Here is an 18,232-nt window from a genome sequence, read left to right as displayed (position 1 = left end):
CAACTACACACTTACTTTCTCTTTTGGCTGAGCAGCGCTTTGAAGGTTTGAATCAACTCCAAATACGAAGTGGGTGTCACATAGTTATATCTATGCAACCTGGAGAAGAACTTTGCTGAGAGCTCTTGAGTGGAAGTGTGGAAGTCCATGCACATATCGATGGCTGTGCGACGCTCCAGAGCGGTGAGATCCTCGCTGGCCAGGAATCGTGTGGAGACGGCCAGCAGTGCATCCTCCGGCCAGGACTGAAACCAATCGATCGTACAGCAATTGACAATAGAGGGGAATTTGCGAATGCGGTTCCTCAGCGCATCGCCAATGGGCGACATGGCCAAAACAATATGCAGCTGGTCCTTGCAGGTCTGGTGTAAGAATAAATATTAAAAGGTAAAGGTAAAAAGGTAAATTTAGAAGAATTGTGTAGTCGAAATGATCGACTTCAAAATACAAGGATTTTGAAATGTTGTATAAATGAAGCAAAAAATAAATTAGATTATCTTAATCAATAGGTTACAAGATTTCAGTACAGTAATTAAAAAGTCGAAAGAGTCAAAGTGGCTTTAGAACTCGAGGACTGTATAAATTAACTTTATTTTTAATTGAAATTTATGCTTAATAGGTGATGATGGGAACAATAAATGGATTTAAAGCAGTTCTTTAAATTTCCCTTTTAAACTCTAAAATTTATAGGCCAATCGAAAATTATCAACAATAATTGTTTAGCCAAAATTACAGAATTCGGATACTAAAGACTTCAAATTAACTTTACCAATGATGACATATATTAGTTAAAATATATGCCTTATAGATAGGTTGGTTTTGATGAAAAAATTACTTCAGTTTGAGGAAAAGTTTAAGTTTAAGCAGGCATTAATTTAAGCCAAGAGTTATAATTTAAATAGAAAACTACTGTTGATTGTTATACTGAGTTTGTGTTCAAGTGATCCCACCGTGACGAAAAAGTTAAAGAGTGCCACTGGACTGCCATCCGTTTGTACGGCCTTGTCCCTCTGCTTGTCGATCTGGGCCATCTTCTCCTGGACCTCGATCTTCTCCTCGTTGGTGAAGAGATTCGGGACCTCGCCGGAGTTGAGCAGATTGCTGATGTCCTCCAGGAAGGACTCGTCTTTGATCTGTAAGAGTCTAGGGGAGTTAGCGAGACCAAGGAAAGCCCGGGACACAGTCCACTGATTGCCAATTGCGGTTCCCCACCTGGACGTCCGTAAAGAGGAACACGCCGTGCATCTCGGATGCCCCAATTTTGCGCAGGATCGCCTTGATGTCCTCATGATACTCGTACGGCCCATACAATCGCGTGATTTCCACCTGGAACAGCTCATAGTCGCATATATGCGAAGCCAATCGAGTCAGGCTCTGGCGCCCGGATCCTCCGACCCCGATGAGCAGAGCATGACTCCTCGGCTGCTTTATGATGCGGCATATGCGCGACAAATGCTCGATGGCGAAGCGGAAAAGCACCAGATTCATGGGCTTCTTCGACATGTTGTTGTACTCCACCAGATAGGCCTCCACCACCCGGCGCAGCTCCTCCAGATCCTGCACCTCCACATAGTTCTTGGTGTCCGCCTTCGGGTTGGTGAAGTCACAGTAGATCAACTGACGGAAATCGGACTCCTCCAGGGACTTGTCCTTCTCCACGAGTCGACCAAACAGGCGCGAGGGATCCGCGTTGAAGGATGCCTTCACCGTGCTGCAGATGTTCTCAAACAGCCAGGTGCGATCGGCATCCTCCACCAGACGATCGCCATACACCCGCAGCACCTCGTGCACCCACAGTCGCCTCATGGAGTTCACATCCTCGGTGGCCTCCGGAACGGACAGCAGGACACCCTGTATCACCCTCGAGAAGTCGCGCAAGTTGAACAGATAGTGCGATTTGGCCGGGGTGGGGAGCAGATTCAGTTTGGCGTCATTGTAAATGGTCAAAGTGGCGCCTACGATCTCGTCAATGCAAGGATCGAACTCCTTGGAAAAGCCCCTGGTTTGGTTTAGTCAGGGAAAATGTATTATGCACACAATTTATTAAGGGATATCTTCGAAAACCGAAGCTTTTGTTTTCAGACATAATTATCAAAATCGATTTTGATCACAGTTGCAGCTTCAACTATTTTCGGGATCTTTTTTGTTAACGAATTACTAAACTGTTCTAAAGCAATAAACATATTATCTAAAGGTAAATTTTAAAAAGTATTAAATAATTTTTTTGAAAACGTAAGCTCACTACTAAAAGTCCTCCTTAAACGAGGGATTTATAAATATATAAATTTTTAGCAAATGGCAGTTATAAAATATAGAATTTTATCAAAAATAAAAATGGAACCATTTCAGTTATCACGCTATATTTTTTGGATCGACTTGAAATTTAAAGAACGTATTGTTACTTCAAAAATATTTAAACAAAAAACTTATTTTTTTAATTTCAAATCTACATAAAAGACTCCCCCACTTACCTCGTATCCAGATGCCACAGCACAATCTTACTAAAGATGGTATTCAATATATCGTTGTTGAAATCGTCAATGGATATCACGTTGAAAAAGCGCTGGAAACGAGGAGTAACCGTGTTTCCAGTGGATGGTGGACCCATGGCCACAATCATCTGCAGATCGATTAACTTCATTGGAACGATGTTCTTGCGATCGTACCACATCATGTGATCGAGCATCATGCGCAGTAGCTCAATTGGAGGCTGTGCGCCGTAGTTCTCCTTCAGAGGCATCGAAACATCGTCCACAAAGATCACAAAGCGACTGTTGAGCGGTGGACCAAAGACGCCCTTGCGACGCTTGTCCAGCTTGGACATGATGATGTCCTGCGTTTGATTGGCGGATGTCTGGGCGGAAAAACTGATCAGCAGGGGCTTGTAAACGGATAGATCCATCTTCTTGAGCATGTAATCAATCACATAGACACTCTTGCCAGTGCCAGTCGGTCCCACCAACATTACGGGCTTGCCATGCCGATTCAACAAATCCAAGACAGCTCCAATGCGGACACTTTCGTTGGTTTGGATAATAATTTGATTGACTGGTATATCCCGAGGGATTGGTGCCGCGGAGTTCACATCATCCTGCCATGGCTTCCACTTGCCCTTACCCTCCTTTATGTACCTGTAATCGAACACTGATCCGTGCTTTGGAATTGGGAATATAAATGGCTTGGCCAAGGTTTCCACATAGAGATCCTCAGTTACGCCATAGGTGTCGTAAAGATTTTGGGGGAACGTCTTCTCCATTAGCGCCCTAAATATTATATTAAACTTATCTCTGCTATCCGCATCTAGGGAACCTCCGAGTGACCAAATACAAGAGAACAAGAATATTCCCTCTGTTTGGGCTCTAAAATCCAAATCGGACACATTAGCCACATACTTCTCGTCCCGAAAGTCGTCTATGAAACACTCGAAAAAGTTCATCAGGCTGACCATGAGATTTGCATCCGAAGTGGGTGCAATTTCCTTCAGACTTTTGCGCAAAATGTACAGAAGAATGGGACAAAATCGAGCGATTAACATCGATATCAGTTGTTTGCTGACCGTGTGGAAGGCTGGGGGAAGAGTATTCTTCCACGAGGCCACCAAGGGTTCCCAGCCCAAGGAACTGGGCTCCAGATAGATCATGCCACACCGAGAGACCGTGGCCGGGGAGGCCACCTCCAAGTCCATGGGCTCAAAGACCAAATTAGTGGTATTCGACAACTGGATAATCTCGCCGGACATCAGACACAACTTCTTATTGTCATCCAGCACGGTGTTCATATTCTCAATCCATATGGCATCCACTGGCCCATCAAATATGAGCCATTTGCGATCTGGGCTATCAGACACTGCAAAGATACGATAATTGACTGCCAAAATTCCATCGCTCCACTCATGGGAAACTGCATCAAACTGTCCGTATAGCTGACCCATTGTAATGGCCTTCGGATTGATTATTGTGTAAATGGCTTTGTTTTCCGAACCATCCTGGGAATGCAAGGAAATGTATATGTATTTTCAAAACCAATTAGATTAACTTAACCAACCGTTTTCTCCATACACTCTAGTGCCTCGGCTAGAACGCGGTAGGTGGTTGATTTGCCTCCAAATGGATGGCCCACCAGCATGAGACCGTGTCTCACCACAATCATCTCATAGAGCTGAAAAAGAAAAAGGACTTAATTTAGTCTTTAAAATTCAACATTATCTGGTGATGTTAAATATGGATCTCAATGGATTACTCAGTTCAATTGAGTATTTAATATGAGGTAAGTATTAATACTTAACACACCTGCTGCACCTTCTCCAAAACAAAAGGCGTGCACTGCTTATTCTGTCTTTCACAAGCCATCTGTGTGCAGCGATTGAATAGCACGTAGTCGGCTTCGGGCAAAACTGTTCCAGGAAACAGATCGGAAGTGATTCCCTGGAACAGGGGAATGTCCTGGTTGAGAAACTTGGGCAAGTTCACATCCTTAATGGATCGCAACACCAGAATGTCCTCGTTCTCGTCCCGATAGCGAAGCTTCAAGGCGCCAGCTGCTTTCAGCACCGACTTCACAGCCCTCATGCCGTAGTCATAGTGACACTGGGTGCTCAACTGCTCCGAGCACAGACGATAGGTGGCCACAATCTTAACGGACAGCGGCTTGGCGGTCAGGAAACCATAGGAATACAGCTCGATTTCCGAGATTAGAGCATAATCCGGTACCATCATGGGCACGGAACGGAAGAGGGCCTAGAAGTTGATATAAAAATCATTCAAATTATGTATTTTGTTAAATATTGGGTTTAACCCTACCTTAAGATTATCAGGCAACTCGGAGCGTCCAGCGTAGCCAGGATTCATGGTGATGAACACAGCACACGTGGGATCCAGGGTCAAAGTAGTGCCCTCGAACACCAACGTGGGACTGCCCGAGTTGATGCCCCGCTGGATGGTCAGGATTTGCTGCGCCACCACCGAGAGCACCTCCAGATCGATGCGGTTGAACTCGTCGAAGCAGGACCACGCCCCGCACGAGGCCAATCCCTTAAAGAACTTACCCAGGGCCAGGTAATCCAGTCCATCCGAGCAATTAAAAACCACACACTGCTTGGCCACGGCCTTGGCCAGATCCTTGGTGGTCTCCGTCTTGCCAGTGCCGGCAGGACCCTCTGGAGCGCCTCCCAAATGCAGATTCAAGGCGGCAAACAGGGTGCGATAGCAGCGATCCGTGAGCGGGGTAACGACCAGTCGAGTTGTGTTTCCCAAATACTCATAGCCATACGGCAAAGAGCAGTTTATCATCCTTGTGTCCAGATTATTCTCCTCCCAATAGTAGCGCAGCTGGCATAGCCACTGGAAATCCTGTGGATTTTTAGAGAAGAATGTTATAAATCAATTTAGGGCAAAGTATTAATGAGTGCCAACCTGTAGATCTTCCACTTGGTTCGCTACAATTTCCGCCAGGACATCACGCGCATGGACATCCAACACCACCAGGGCGCCCAAAGTGATTCGATTCTGGGTGTTGAGATCGCCACGCACCAGGTCCACGATCTTGTTGATCTGCAGTACGCACTTCTGCAGATACTTGGCCAGGTTCTCCTTGGGCTCCTCGCTCTCGAAGCACTCGGTGATCTCGAGGGTCCAGTACGTCAGCGAGATGGACTGGACGCACTGACCCGGCCAGGTCAGCACCCAAACGTGTCGCAGCATCTTGACGTAGCTGTAAAAGGCTTCCGCCACCTTGTGGTGCACACTCTTCTTCATGTCGATCTCCAGCTCCAGCAGCCACTTCTCAACCTGACCGCGAGCCTTGGATGTCGAGATCACGTCCACCAGAGTGACTTCCTCGCGCTCCGAGGAACGCATTGCAGTGACGTCCAGCTCCTCGGTGAAGTTCAGTGTGGCGATGCCCTCGAAGCACTTCTTCAAGTGGATCTGGACACGAGTGGGGTCCTTCGTTTCCGACAAGATCTCCAGCAGTTCGTCGTTGGAGAGGAAGAAGAAACGCGGGAAGTAGAGACGCTTCTTCTCCAGATAGGCATTGAGACCCTTTTGGATGACCTCCAGCAGGCTGTAGGCCTTCTTCAGCTTGTCGTTCATCTTGTCGATTTGGACCACCACCATGACCTTGGGATCCTGGGCCACCTGCTTCATTAGTTCCTTCCATATCTGAAATATGAGGAATGAGCAATAAATAAGTAGTCAGTTTATAACAGCAATAGAGTGGGGAAATATAAACATCTGCTGTTGTTTTTATAAATACGACTAAAAATAAATTTAAAAAAAAAACATTTCATAGGTCACTTCAAACCCTGTTTTAACTTAAGTTTAGTTTATTTTAATGTTTAATTTCATAAAATTTGAGGTACCTACCCACCGATTATTATTGAAATTTAGCTTATTAGTTTATTTTTAAAATAGTTTTATCTTATTTGTCCTTCCTAAGTATCAAAGAAACTAAATAAATACAAGTAGTCGTGATACAAATTTTTGAAATGATTTACCTAAGTTTCTTGGTAAAATATAAGAAAAATAGTTCAATTGTAAAATACATATTTTAAACAATTTTAATCAATGTGTTTGTTAGTAATTGCTTTTAATGCAATTTAAAAACAGTATTAAAGAGAGAGTGAAAAGGAGGAAATTAAACCCACCTTGTCCACGGCACTGAACCGTCGCCCCTCCTCGGGCATCTGCTGCTGAATGTCCGGGCTGCTGAAGATGGGTTCCAGGTACATCCAGGTGGCCTGCACGCGCAGCCACTCGTCCAGGATCTCCTGCAGCAGCATGAGCTTGGCCTCCCACTTGCTGCAAAAGGACAACAATGGTTAGTCGTGTGCGACTTGTCTGCCAGTGACATTGACGTGCCAACAAAAAGGTGAACAACTAAACTGGACGGACTAATGTGAAACCTTAGTGCTCCACATGCTTAGCCGTTGATTAAAAGATAATTGAAACTGGGCGTTTTCCCAGAAAACAAAAACTAATCTTAATTTAACAAAGGCAAAACTTATTTGTTCGGTAACTAAAAAGATTCCTGGAACACACATCAAAGTCCAGCTTGCTGTCAAATAAGAACCCAAATCGATTCACTTACAGAATATCCGCCTCGAATGGTTTGATGTAGGGTGAGCTCTTCATCGTCTGCGTCTTGATGATTTGATCGTCCAGCAGTATTTGGATGTCGTCCACGGCAGCCAGTTTGAATGTGCCAGAATCCCTGCGGGAGGCATTTCAATTACAGGCCACAATCCCCTGAACTCCGAATGGATGATAGACTCACCTGTAGGGCGATATGGCGAACTCCACGCCCTCCCACTCGTTGACCATTTTGGCCATGGCCCGTTCCAAGTTGTTCTCCTTGGTGGCACTCTCCGAGATGGCCTCGAACTTGGGCACATACTCGTCCAGCTGGTACTCGATAATCTTCTCCAGCGTCAGCTCTGGCGACACCTTGATGGGGAAGCCAATGATCTCCGACACCAGCTCCCAATGGCGGGCCTTCATGCCCGGATTTCCCAGCGTATTGATGATGGGCATGTGCTCGCGGAACGCTTCAATTTGGGCCTTGACATCCTGAATCAGTTGCATCGTCACCGGATGCTCGCCCATCTGTTTGTCCAGCTTTTGAATGACGCGATAAAAGTTGGACACATCGCCATCGATTTCGTCGGGGTCAAAGGAGCCCACTTGTGAGTGCATCCACAGGTCATACTTGTCCATGAAATCCTGCCCAGCATCGAAGAGGGTTTTGTACGGCTTAAGTTGGTCGTGGGCTTTCTTCCTCATCGGATACTGGGAGAGATCCCAGCCGTAGGAGGTTTCCTCTTCGTTTATCTGATCAATGGTCTCCATGGCCTGAACCAATCGTTGATCCAGCACTCCGGCCCGCTTTTTGTATCTAGACAACTGCTTGATGTCGCCCCAGGTGTCGTAGGTCTGCACCTGTTCGTAATAGTTTTGCAGTTCGCGGCGGAACAGCTCAATGCGCTTCTTGAGCAGCTCCTGGTATTCGATGACCTTCTCGGCAATGATCGCTCGATGTTGCTCGAATATCGAGGGAAGCTTCAGATACCACTGAAAGGAGTTGCTGTTGTTCTTGATTTCCAACGGAGAGTACAGAGTGTGATCCATGAGCCATAGAATTTCGCCCATGTTCACCTTAAGTCTGGCCTCCATCTCTGGCACTAGATTTTCCTCAGCGTGGACCACATAGGCTTTCAGCTGCATCAGTTCAGCCGTGTCCTTGGGCACAGTTAACGCCTTCTTGGCTATGGAATCGTATTCCTTTCCCAGTCGAGAGATCCTCGCCTGCTGATCCGTGACCATCCTGGCCAGCAGATCCAACTGCAGCTGTCGACACAAACTTTCCAGATGCGTTATGAACTTGTCCCTGTGGAACTCGTAGAATCCCATCCGGATCACAGCCCACACCTCCTTGGCGATGCGATCCTCCTTCTCCTTGTACTCGTACACCATTTCCGCATACTGCTCGAAGGTGGCTTCGCTCTCCATGAAGTTTCCCACACGCTCCGCATCGATTCCGTTTATCAGATCGATGAAGGGATCAAAGTCCTGCAATCGCAGTTCTGGTCCGATGCGCTGCTCCTCCAGCATGGCGCAAATCCGGTTCTTAGTCTCCTGCACAATGCTATCGGGAACGGTTGGAGTAAGGAAGATCTTCTTGGAGACGACCAGATCGGTGTAGAGCTTGCTCTCAATCCGCGGCAGCATCTGAATGCTTAAAAGGATGGAATCGATGACTCGGAGCAGTTCACTCTGGACCTTCGAAAAGCTGGGATTGAACTGAATTGTGTCCTCGTCGGCCAGCATCACAGAAATCTCGAATCCTGGATTTGAGTGCTGCAAAAGTAGATTTTATTTTAATTGTCTCACATTCGTTTAAGTACAATTTTTACCCCATAGTCGCAAATAAAGTCAGCATACTCCTTTAGACTTCTTATGCATATGTCCTCCAACTGTTGAGTCATTAAAGCGGCCACGCAATTGAAGAAACGCTTGACGAGCGTGAATCGCCTAATGTCTGGCAACTGGCCGCGTTTGCTGGCTTTCAGCAGGGAAGAGTGAATTTCGCCGTACCAACTTTCCTCCAACAACGTTTTTCCACTGTCAATATGGGAGCCACACAAATACTGCCAAAGAATAATAACAATTTTAAGTTATGTCTTGAAAAACTCCGATTAAAATATCATTTTAAAGGTTTGTTGGTAGGGTAGGGTAGGTAGTAATTTGAAAAACAAAAAAAATTTCCTATTTACTATATTACATAACCTTTATTTTATTTATAATATTTTATTTCATTTTAAATATAGGTATCTGTGAAAGACTGTGAAGACTTACCACAAACGAAAACAATGAAAACGGCGTCTCAATTTTGCTGAGCTCCTTCTTATCAATAAGAGACTTATCCTTATATTTCATGCTCCACAGCTCCAAGATGCTGGCTACACTTCGATGTATGCAGAAAAGCGTTCTCATCAGGACATTGCGATTCTCGTCGTAGCTACAGGATAAATTGGATGGGATGGGATGAGATGAGGCGATGGCGATGGAGGATGGAGGATGGAGACCACAGTTAGTACCGTCTTTTTATGCAAATTATCTCGAGACTAAGGGAAAACTTTTCACTCCAGCTATTCCGTCACAGCCCATTAAACAGTGCAGGGAACCGCAACCGCCGAGCCACAGAAGCACCCAGCGGGCAACCACCCGACCACAAAAAGCATCCAAAAAGGCCCTCCTTAATGATGCCAAATGCTCGAAGGCAATAAATTAGCAAACCTCACGCGGACGGGGATATCGATAGGGTATTCGACCCACTTTGGACCCAAAAAAAAAAGTAAAACGTAAACCGCACAAGGTGTTGTGGTTGAAACCGTATTAAAGACTTTTTTGGAAGAGAAGAAAATGCAAGGAGGAATGCCTTTTCTTGTATTATATTGCTCTTTAAAAAGGCGTAAGCTCAGGTAAAACATAAAAAAGACTTCCGAATTCTTTACTTTATATTTAAATGCCTAAAAAAAAGTATTTTGAATAAAACAATATATTTTTTAAGCAAGGACCTAATTTTAGGTATCCAATTAAAATAACCATTTCATAAAATGTCATAACTTTAATAAAGCAAGAACGAACTAACTACTTTAAATAAAGGGTAAATTTGAAAACATTTAGATTATCTATTAATATAATATTTGATTTTTTTAGAAAAAGATTTTAAAGAATGTTGATAGTGTTAACAATTTAAATTTATTCAGAACTAAAATATTTGGATTTTTATTTTCGTTTTAAAACGAATTTCTTATTTTTCAAAAATTGGAAAAATAGATTCAGAAATCTACTTTCTTGGATTTAAAAAGGCTTTTTGGATTGTATTCCAAATTCCTGATTACCATTCTCCATCTTTTCAAAATTGAAATTCATCAATCATTACAGTGATTGCGGCTCCTATTGTTCAACTTTTAAAGAAGACAATGGCGTAAGCCAAAGTTTTTGGATACTTTCACAATAGACAGAAAGACAGAAAGTCAGCACTGATAGCCGCACAATGCGATGATGGCTTTCAAAATCCCGCCCACTCGGTGTCACAAACAAGTTCAATTCATTTTTAAGCATATCCTTTTTGCAATTTATGTCGAGCGGAATATTTCCCTTCCCCTTTCCCCCTTTCCCCTTCCCCTCTCCCCATCCAGCTGCTGCCGGAGACGCGCTGTTGCTCATCAAATGTCAAACCAATACACAGGAGGACTTAACTTTCTGGAGCTCCCGACTCGCCCGCTGCGGCAGCCTTTTCCACTTTTCCATTTCCGTGGCATTGTAGTTGAGAAAAGTGCGGTTAAAAAGTTTTTGGCACGCCGCAAAGCGATTTCTCGCGTTCTCCCCATTGCAAAGAAGCTTTTAATAATGTCGCACGACTTTCGTTATTTTCGTTATTTTCTTAACGCGGCTTTTCCCTTTGCACCGGGCAACTTTGTCAGCGACTGGAGCGCTCAAGTTATTTTCATTTTCATAAGATTTCGCGCTCTGCCGACTCAAAGGGCAATTCATTTCGTAAAAATCGGATTGGGTTCTTAATCCACAATAAAGTCAAGTCTTCCGTGAACATATGTATGTGAGGGCGTTATCCCGGTGCTCAAGTATTTGGTTGGGTGTAATTGCATGTCAATTGCACGCTTTTGCCAAATTGCGAAGCAGGCCGAGGGAAGTTACAACACTCGCATTCAATTATGGCAACTTTTTCTTTGGCGTTTTTTTTTTTTTTTTTATTTTTTTGTGCAGACGCCTTTTTACAATGCGCACACAGTTTACTTGACGCTTGGTGCGGGTGTAATTTATTTTAATTAAAAAATTTGAATTTCGCACATGCGGGGGAAGACTAACTTTAATTTCCCCTTCGCAGGCATTGTTGGAAACTTTTTCAAAATGAAAAGCGTACACATATGAGTGGCAGAGTCATTATCAATTTGCCAAATCTGGTTTAATACTTTCAAAATCCATTTGGCTTACGGCAAGTTTCGATTTAATTTGCTCATGTTCAGCACTTATTGCATAAAAAATTCATTTAAAATGCATTTTTCATGCGACCTAAAAGGATTTTATCAAGGAAATGTCGTGGAAAACAACAAAATCGAACCCTTTTCGATGGCAAAGTCATTATTAATCAACATCCATTTGGCTAAAGGAAAGTTTTGATTTTTTTTAGCATACTAATTGTACAGAAAACAATGTAACTGAAGTCACAAAATGTTTCGAATTTTGTTGACAATGTCAATACCAATATGGGAAAATTTTGTTTGTCTTCTATTTGCCGCATCTGAGCCATTTTTAGCATGCAAACTGCATTGAAAGCGCATTTTTCATGTCAAGAGCTACACGTATACAGTTGATTGCCAATAAAAACTCACCGATACCGCCAGAAGTTCGTCATGGATTGCACCTCCTTCCGCTCGGCGGTGTCGAATTTTCCGCCTACTCCTTCTTTGGTCAAACGATCGAGAACAGTGTGCCGCAGGACAAAGTCCACAACGGCCTTCTTCATGGCGAAAACATAATCCGCCCGGACCTCCGCTATATTCTCATTGAGGGCGGTCTGCCATTTGTACAGCAGCGGTGGCACAAGATCTGTTATCCTGTAAATATAAATCAGTTTTTAATTGAAAAATTGTTTTACAATGCAACAGGATATCAAAATTATTAAAAAATAAATATTAATACAGATTCGATTTTTTTAAAGCCTTTAAAAACCATAATTATTGTTAAACTGGGTATACAAATTGAGAAAAAAAACTATTAACTATAATAAATAGACTTGTGAGTTTAACACAAATTATAAATTAAAAAATTCTTTAATTTAATTTTGTTTTTTGTTCAGTAAAAAGAGTTACTTTAAATGGAAAAGCAAATATTTAGCTTAACTTGTTTTGTTTCTATTACTGTTATTTTAAATGCAGCTGCATATAAATAACACCTAATCACAGGGAAAAATCATCAAATAATCATAACATGACTAACATCACACGTGGCTTCAATAACATATTAATCAGTAACCGGAGGAAAGCCGAACCCACCTCTTAAGAATCTTCTTGCTCAACGGAGACACGTGAATGGTGTCGATTCCGTGCTTGATGTAGTAGTAGTAGCGCAGTATTTCGCGCTCCTCCTGGTCGGGAAAGGGTACGGCACATTGGGCGGCCAGTTCGGGATCCTGGTCGTCGTCCATGTGCAGGATGAGCTCCACCAGCTTGCGGCGGAAGTGCTCCCGCTCCAGGCGCATGGTCATGTAGTTGGCCTTGGCCACAGCGCTGTCGCGCTTCTTCTGGCGTTTCTTTCCCTGGTTTTTCCTCATGCAGAGGATGCTGTCTGGCAGGTCGGATTGCATCTTGCCGTCCAGCAACGAGCTGGCGCACTCCGGCATGTTTAGTTCGTACCACAGGCGACGCGACTTGTACTCCGGATTGGCCTTCGACTGCAGGATGCTCTGGAGGACATCCGGCTTGGGTCGGGTGTACAGCATCTTCGACTTGTCGCACAGGCGGCGGGCACCGCATATGGACGTGAAGCTTGGGATGCTGATCTCCCGATTCGGATTCTGTCTTCTCTGCATGCTGCGGCCTGAAAACGATAAAAAATTCCCATATTAATTTGAAATGAAATACAAATTTTATAATTTTTGAGTTTTTTCACAAGGTAATTTTATCTAACCTATACGTTTCAAACCTTTTACTAGATTAGAAAGCCATAAAATATATATCTAAAATATAACGAAAAAGATATAAGCTAAAAAGGTTTGAATTAATCGAATGTTTCAAAGCTTTTAATATTTAAGAATTTAAATCAAATTTAATGAACTAAAACATTTAAAAAATTTCAACAATGTCTTCAAAAACTGTATTCGTTATCAATATTGAAAATTGAAAATTGGTGTTATATGGGAATATGTAAACATTTTTCAAATGCTTGATTCGACATGCATAAATGGTATTTTTATAATACATTCTCGCTTTCTTACAACATAAGACTTATAAAAAACAACAATTTTTGAACTGTAGACTTATAAGTCAAAAAGTTAACCTGATTTTATGAATTTAAGTATAAAACAAAATTTTAAAATCATACAAAACTTTAACCGTTTCGAAACGGTTGTAAGCGGTTAGGAGGTTGTGGTCTCCGCTGACAAACGATAGTTGCGTGACTATCGGTAGCTGCCAAACAGCTGTTTAACACACGCGTCTGGCCGGCTTTTTTGCCATCCCTAACTTGTCGAATTGTGCAACCCGGAAAATTGTCAAAATTTTCGTAGACCTCAAATAAATTCCACACTCCGCAAACGAATCAGGCACATTGACCTGCCGACTTACCAGTCGTTCACCTATCGAGGCAACACACACAGTTTGGATTAATTCGCGCCGCAACGCGATTAATTAAACTGACTCGATCCGAACACACGAAGGAGTAGAAAACAAATGAAAATCACACACGTTCCGGTTGTTTAGAATGAATTGATTTTCGTGGCGACTGCTTGGAAAACACATAACGACAGGTCGGAATAACAAACACCGGAAAAACGTTGCCCGTGGCAGCAGGCAAAGAGCAACAAGTCCACACATCCCCCACTTAAAAAAACACATCACTTTAGGTTTCACTTAAAAGTCTCGGCTTGGAAAATGCTGTTTCAAAAGATTTTCACCCGTGCCCTGCACTCCACGCGGCAACTTTACGCCGGAACTGGTGGAGCTGGAGGTCTGGAGAAGAGCGCACTGGCGGCCCTAAGGAAAAAGACCGGCTACACCTTTGCCAATTGCAAGAAAGCCCTGGAAAAGCACAACAACGATATCGGTTTGGTGGGTAAATACCTGGGTTATCCTTTAAGTTGGTTATAAGCGATGCAGAGGCAGCTATGTCCTTCTAAGCCCTGACTTTACTTGAAGGATAAGCGATTAACTTAAATGACTTTGGAAGGATATAATATCTTAAATGCCTACTCAATGCATATTTCACTAATAGCTTTATACTTACTCGCAAAGTGGTTATAAACGGTACAGCGGCAACTCTGTAACCAGCAAATACATGACTGCAAATACTGCATAGTCTATATCCAGCCATATAGATACATACATTCATTCAGCTAACTACCTCATATTATATCTAATGCAAATTATTTCTTACCTTAAAGGCTGAAAAGTGGCTGCATGAGCAGGCCCAGTCGCTCGGCTGGACGAAGGCCACCAAACTGGCAGATCGAGCCACCGCTCAGGGTCTAATTGGAGTCCTCATCCGCGGCAATCGTGGCGCCATGGTGGAGCTTAACTGCGAGACGGATTTCGTGGCCAGGAACGACACCTTCAAGCGATTCGTGGATCACGTTGCCGGCATGTGTCTGCACTACACGGATTTGACGGATTTCGATGGGGATCTGTGGAAGGTGCGAAAGATTTTAAGATTTTAAGTTAAATAATGCTTTCAATGCATATATCTTAATACCCTGATCAGGCGTATTAGTTCCAGGTTCAGAGTGTGTATTAAAATTTGATACTCATAAGGGAAAGATACAAACATATTGAAATTAAGATTGACTTAAAGAATAGTCGGTTTTTATCAATTAATAAGTCATGAATACAATTACAGATAAGAAAGACAACTTTAAAAGAAGAACAAAGTTCTTTGATAGCCAAACTCTTATTAAAGTTCGAATTTATATAGCTTTTTGATACTCCTCTCTATACCGAATCGGTTTGCAACCCTTTCTTAAAATGGTTATAACATACTAATATAGATATTCTTTACAGCTCGGCTTCGATGCGGACGCCCTTAAGAACCTGAGAACGGAGGAGGGTCGCACTTTAGGGTGACCACCTGGCCCTGCTGATCGGCTGCCATCGGCGAGAATGCCACCATCCGGCGGGCACTGTGCTTCAAGGTCAACAACGATCTGAAACTGGTTGGCTACGCCCACCCGGCGCCAACCAACGTTGGCACCACCGAGGGCATCACCCAGGTGGGCAAAGTACGGAGCTATTGTCGCATACCGATCGGATCAGAAGCTGCTGGATTTTGAGTTCCACAAGAGCATCTGCCAGCAGATTGTGGGCATGAAGCCGGTTAAGATCGGGGAGTACGACAAGGACAAGCCTGCGGAGAACAAGGACGACGAGACGTGCCTGATCCACCAAGAGTATCTGCTGGATGCAGATAAGACGGTGGGCGAGGTCTTGCAGGAGCACAGTTGCGAAATTGTCGACTACCATCGCTTCGAGTGTGGAGAGCAGACGGAGCGCAGCCTGGAGGCGATCATTCGCTCCCAGCACCAGAGCAGCAATTAACTAGCCCCTAAGCAGACTCTAGATCACTAAATTGTTATACGCACCAGCCGAAGATTGTTAACCCCAGAAGTTCTGGACATAGTTCTGGTCAAAATTTGCATGTGAAAAAAGTACAACAACCACGACGATCAGAGCCGCCTGTGTTATTTGAATACTCCATGAGTCATGGCAAAAGATTGGGGTGATCGCCGGAGGGGAATGTGGCTGCCATTCGCAGCGTGCGCCTGCGCAGAACGGGAAGCACGCTTGAGCGGTTTCCGGCGGGGGAACGGGCGAACTGGCGAACGGACAACGCCAGCAGAATGAACTGTTTATGAACGTGTTTTGTTCTGCAGCCGGTAATTTCCCGCTCGTCATGCGATAGCCCAAAAGAAAGAAAGGTTCTTGTGGGGGACAAAGACAAAACAGGCACCAAAATACTAAGTGAAGGTATGCTTTTTCTACACAAACACTGGTTAAAAGGGGGTTCAAGAAATAAAAAAAAAGTTACCCTTAGCCAAAGAATCAAATTTGAATCGTTTAAGGGGAGATCCTATTTCATAAGGCCGGATATTTTGGTTTATTTTTTGGGAGCATTATATATGTATGAATGTATCCATTTTAAATGGTCATAATAAAAATTTTCCACACATTGATTTTGCATGAATGTAATAGAACAATCCTATCCTTTAGGTTTAGAAAAACTGGTAAAGACTTCAAAAACTTTTTCAACACTGAGCTGTCAATCAGCATGCGGCAAAATCAAAGCAGGCCTGTTAAATAAATCGCTAAGTGTCAACATAATTGGCAAAACTTTGCTTGCCCAGCATGGAGTACCTGGACATGGAATCCTTTCGTTCGAAGTACAGCGACATAACCGTGACAGCCGTACCCACCCGTTCCGAGGAGCAATCGATGTCCACCGACGTGGAGATGGCAGCCAAGCACCAGGAGCCTCGAGTGGAGATAACCCGGGTGAGCGGAGCATCTGGAATCAGCTACACGGCGAATCTAGCGATGTTGCAACGCAACAGGCAGCAGCAAAACGCCGCAGCTATTGCCTATGCCACCGAATACAAGGAGGTGATGGCCAAACTGGAGTACACCAAGTACATGCAGGCACAGCTCCAGCTTATGTCCTTGGCAAACGGAGGGGGCAATTTGGGAGCAGCCGGACTGGATTGCGGTCCTTATGGGATGATGCAACCTTCTATAAGTAAGATAATGGAAAAAATTTCACAAAGTTAGATGTTACTTAATAGATTGTAGTTCTCTAAACTTTCTTAAGATGCGTTGTATGCTATAAGCATGAGTTTGTTAAATTTGTGTTATGAACTTAACTCCCTAACTTAATAGATGAATGTGTTCTAGCTTAGAAATCCGAACCTAAATACTTACATATTTTTTAATATGGTATTGAAGTTGAATTCCTGAAAACTCTTTCTTTCAGATCTCGATGCAAATGCCAATATTGTAGACAAATACAGCGATCTGCTAAATATCCTGACCGAGATGCGGTCCAATTTGTCGCCAACTGTGATGGGTTTGCGGGCGCCCAAGGAGCGCCTTCAGCGGGACATTGCCCAAGCCAGGGTGAGGGTAAGGGAGTGCCTCATGCTCCTGGAGAAGGATCGCTATCAGGAGACCGAGGAAAACCAGTCCGAGGGCATCCCCCCTAGTGAGTGACGTCACATGGGGGCAGGTTATCCATCTCCACGTGAATGCGAGTGGTATGATAATAAAATAAAAAAAAAAAACAGAAACGAGAACAACAAAAGCCATCGGGGAGTTCTGGGAACCCTCCGTTTTTATGGGTATGACTGTGACATGGTGGTGGGGCGCTGGGTTAGGAATAGCCATATACTATGACTACTATGACTATGGTGATGTCTGCAGCGCAGTGGTCGGCATTTTGACACCAGCGAGCAGCGGACCGCGAAACTTGTCCCCCAGAAATGAGGAATGAGGTTCAATGCGGTAATACCCTGTAAATAGTTTGTGACTTATTAAATCAAAATCCGTAGTCAACCAAAATTACTTACTATCGTGAATTAACATTTATTTTGCAAATCAAATCCCTTAAAAGCTTTAATTAATATTCTTTTAAAATTATCAGATATATTGTTATATCGAAAGCAATTTTTAGCCTGTGTATTTTGATGCATAAATACGTTCCACAAAACAAGTGTTCTCCTTAAAATCCAACAGGACAATATTTTAAAAATCTGTAGTTCTGCAAGAATTAACTCAAACCTTTTTAAAATGTTGCTTTCGTTATTAAGCACATTTTTCAAGTACATAATTTAACCTTTTTTTCATATGCATGCTGCATAATAGTTGATGTTTCACCTGTTTATGTTTGTACATACCTTCCACAATCCGTCGCACTTTCCACAGGCTGCATTCCCGATTAATGGTGTTGCAATT

The 18,232-nt window shown here is 43.5% G+C and overlaps 3 protein-coding genes across 3 annotated transcripts in view; 2 read left to right on the top strand and 1 right to left on the bottom strand.

Moving 5' to 3' along the window:
- The window catches only part of LOC128263367 (dynein axonemal heavy chain 7), a 28,157-nt gene extending 14,945 nt beyond the window's left edge, over positions 1-13,212 (bottom strand). The window contains 16 exon segments of the mRNA XM_052998393.1: positions 16-362; positions 951-1,133; positions 1,213-1,999; positions 2,472-3,985; positions 4,045-4,158; positions 4,290-4,736; positions 4,800-5,348; positions 5,412-6,158; positions 6,644-6,797; positions 7,087-7,209; positions 7,273-8,852; positions 8,909-9,142; positions 9,351-9,513; positions 11,912-12,136; positions 12,575-13,118; positions 13,209-13,212. Of these exon segments, the coding sequence (XP_052854353.1) occupies positions 16-362; positions 951-1,133; positions 1,213-1,999; positions 2,472-3,985; positions 4,045-4,158; positions 4,290-4,736; positions 4,800-5,348; positions 5,412-6,158; positions 6,644-6,797; positions 7,087-7,209; positions 7,273-8,852; positions 8,909-9,142; positions 9,351-9,513; positions 11,912-12,136; positions 12,575-13,110 (7,703 nt within the window). The 5' untranslated portion in view covers positions 13,111-13,118; positions 13,209-13,212.
- Positions 13,213-13,732: 520 nt separating this feature from the next.
- Positions 13,733-15,959, top strand: LOC128263368 (elongation factor Ts, mitochondrial). Its single transcript, XM_052998394.1, is given in 6 exon segments — positions 13,733-14,347; positions 14,680-14,928; positions 15,293-15,349; positions 15,351-15,377; positions 15,379-15,507; positions 15,509-15,959. Coding segments are annotated over 6 exon segments (957 nt in total). The 5' UTR covers positions 13,733-14,170; the 3' UTR covers positions 15,827-15,959.
- Positions 15,960-16,105: 146 nt separating this feature from the next.
- LOC128263369 (uncharacterized) lies at positions 16,106-17,548 on the top strand. Its single transcript, XM_052998396.1, has 3 exons — positions 16,106-16,255; positions 16,499-17,021; positions 17,256-17,548. The coding sequence occupies exons 2-3, from the start codon at positions 16,634-16,636 to the stop codon at positions 17,489-17,491; spliced, it is 624 nt and encodes a 207-aa protein (XP_052854356.1). The 5' UTR covers positions 16,106-16,255; positions 16,499-16,633; the 3' UTR covers positions 17,492-17,548.
- The last annotated feature ends 684 nt before the right edge of the window (positions 17,549-18,232 follow it).

This window comes from Drosophila gunungcola, unplaced genomic scaffold (genome assembly GCF_025200985.1).
Source record: "Drosophila gunungcola strain Sukarami unplaced genomic scaffold, Dgunungcola_SK_2 000001F, whole genome shotgun sequence".
Classification (NCBI taxonomy): domain Eukaryota; kingdom Metazoa; phylum Arthropoda; class Insecta; order Diptera; family Drosophilidae; genus Drosophila; species Drosophila gunungcola.
Note: the sequence above shows the minus strand (reverse complement) of the source record. Positions and strands in the feature narration are given on the sequence as shown.

Coding starts and splice junctions, on each gene's coding strand:
- LOC128263369 (XM_052998396.1), top strand. CDS start 16,634: ATGGAGTACCTGGACATGGAATCCTTTCGTTCGAAGTACAGCGACATA. Junction 17,022..17,255: donor GATGATGCAACCTTCTATAA/GTAAGATAATGG, acceptor TCTTTCTTTCAG/ATCTCGATGCAAATGCCAAT.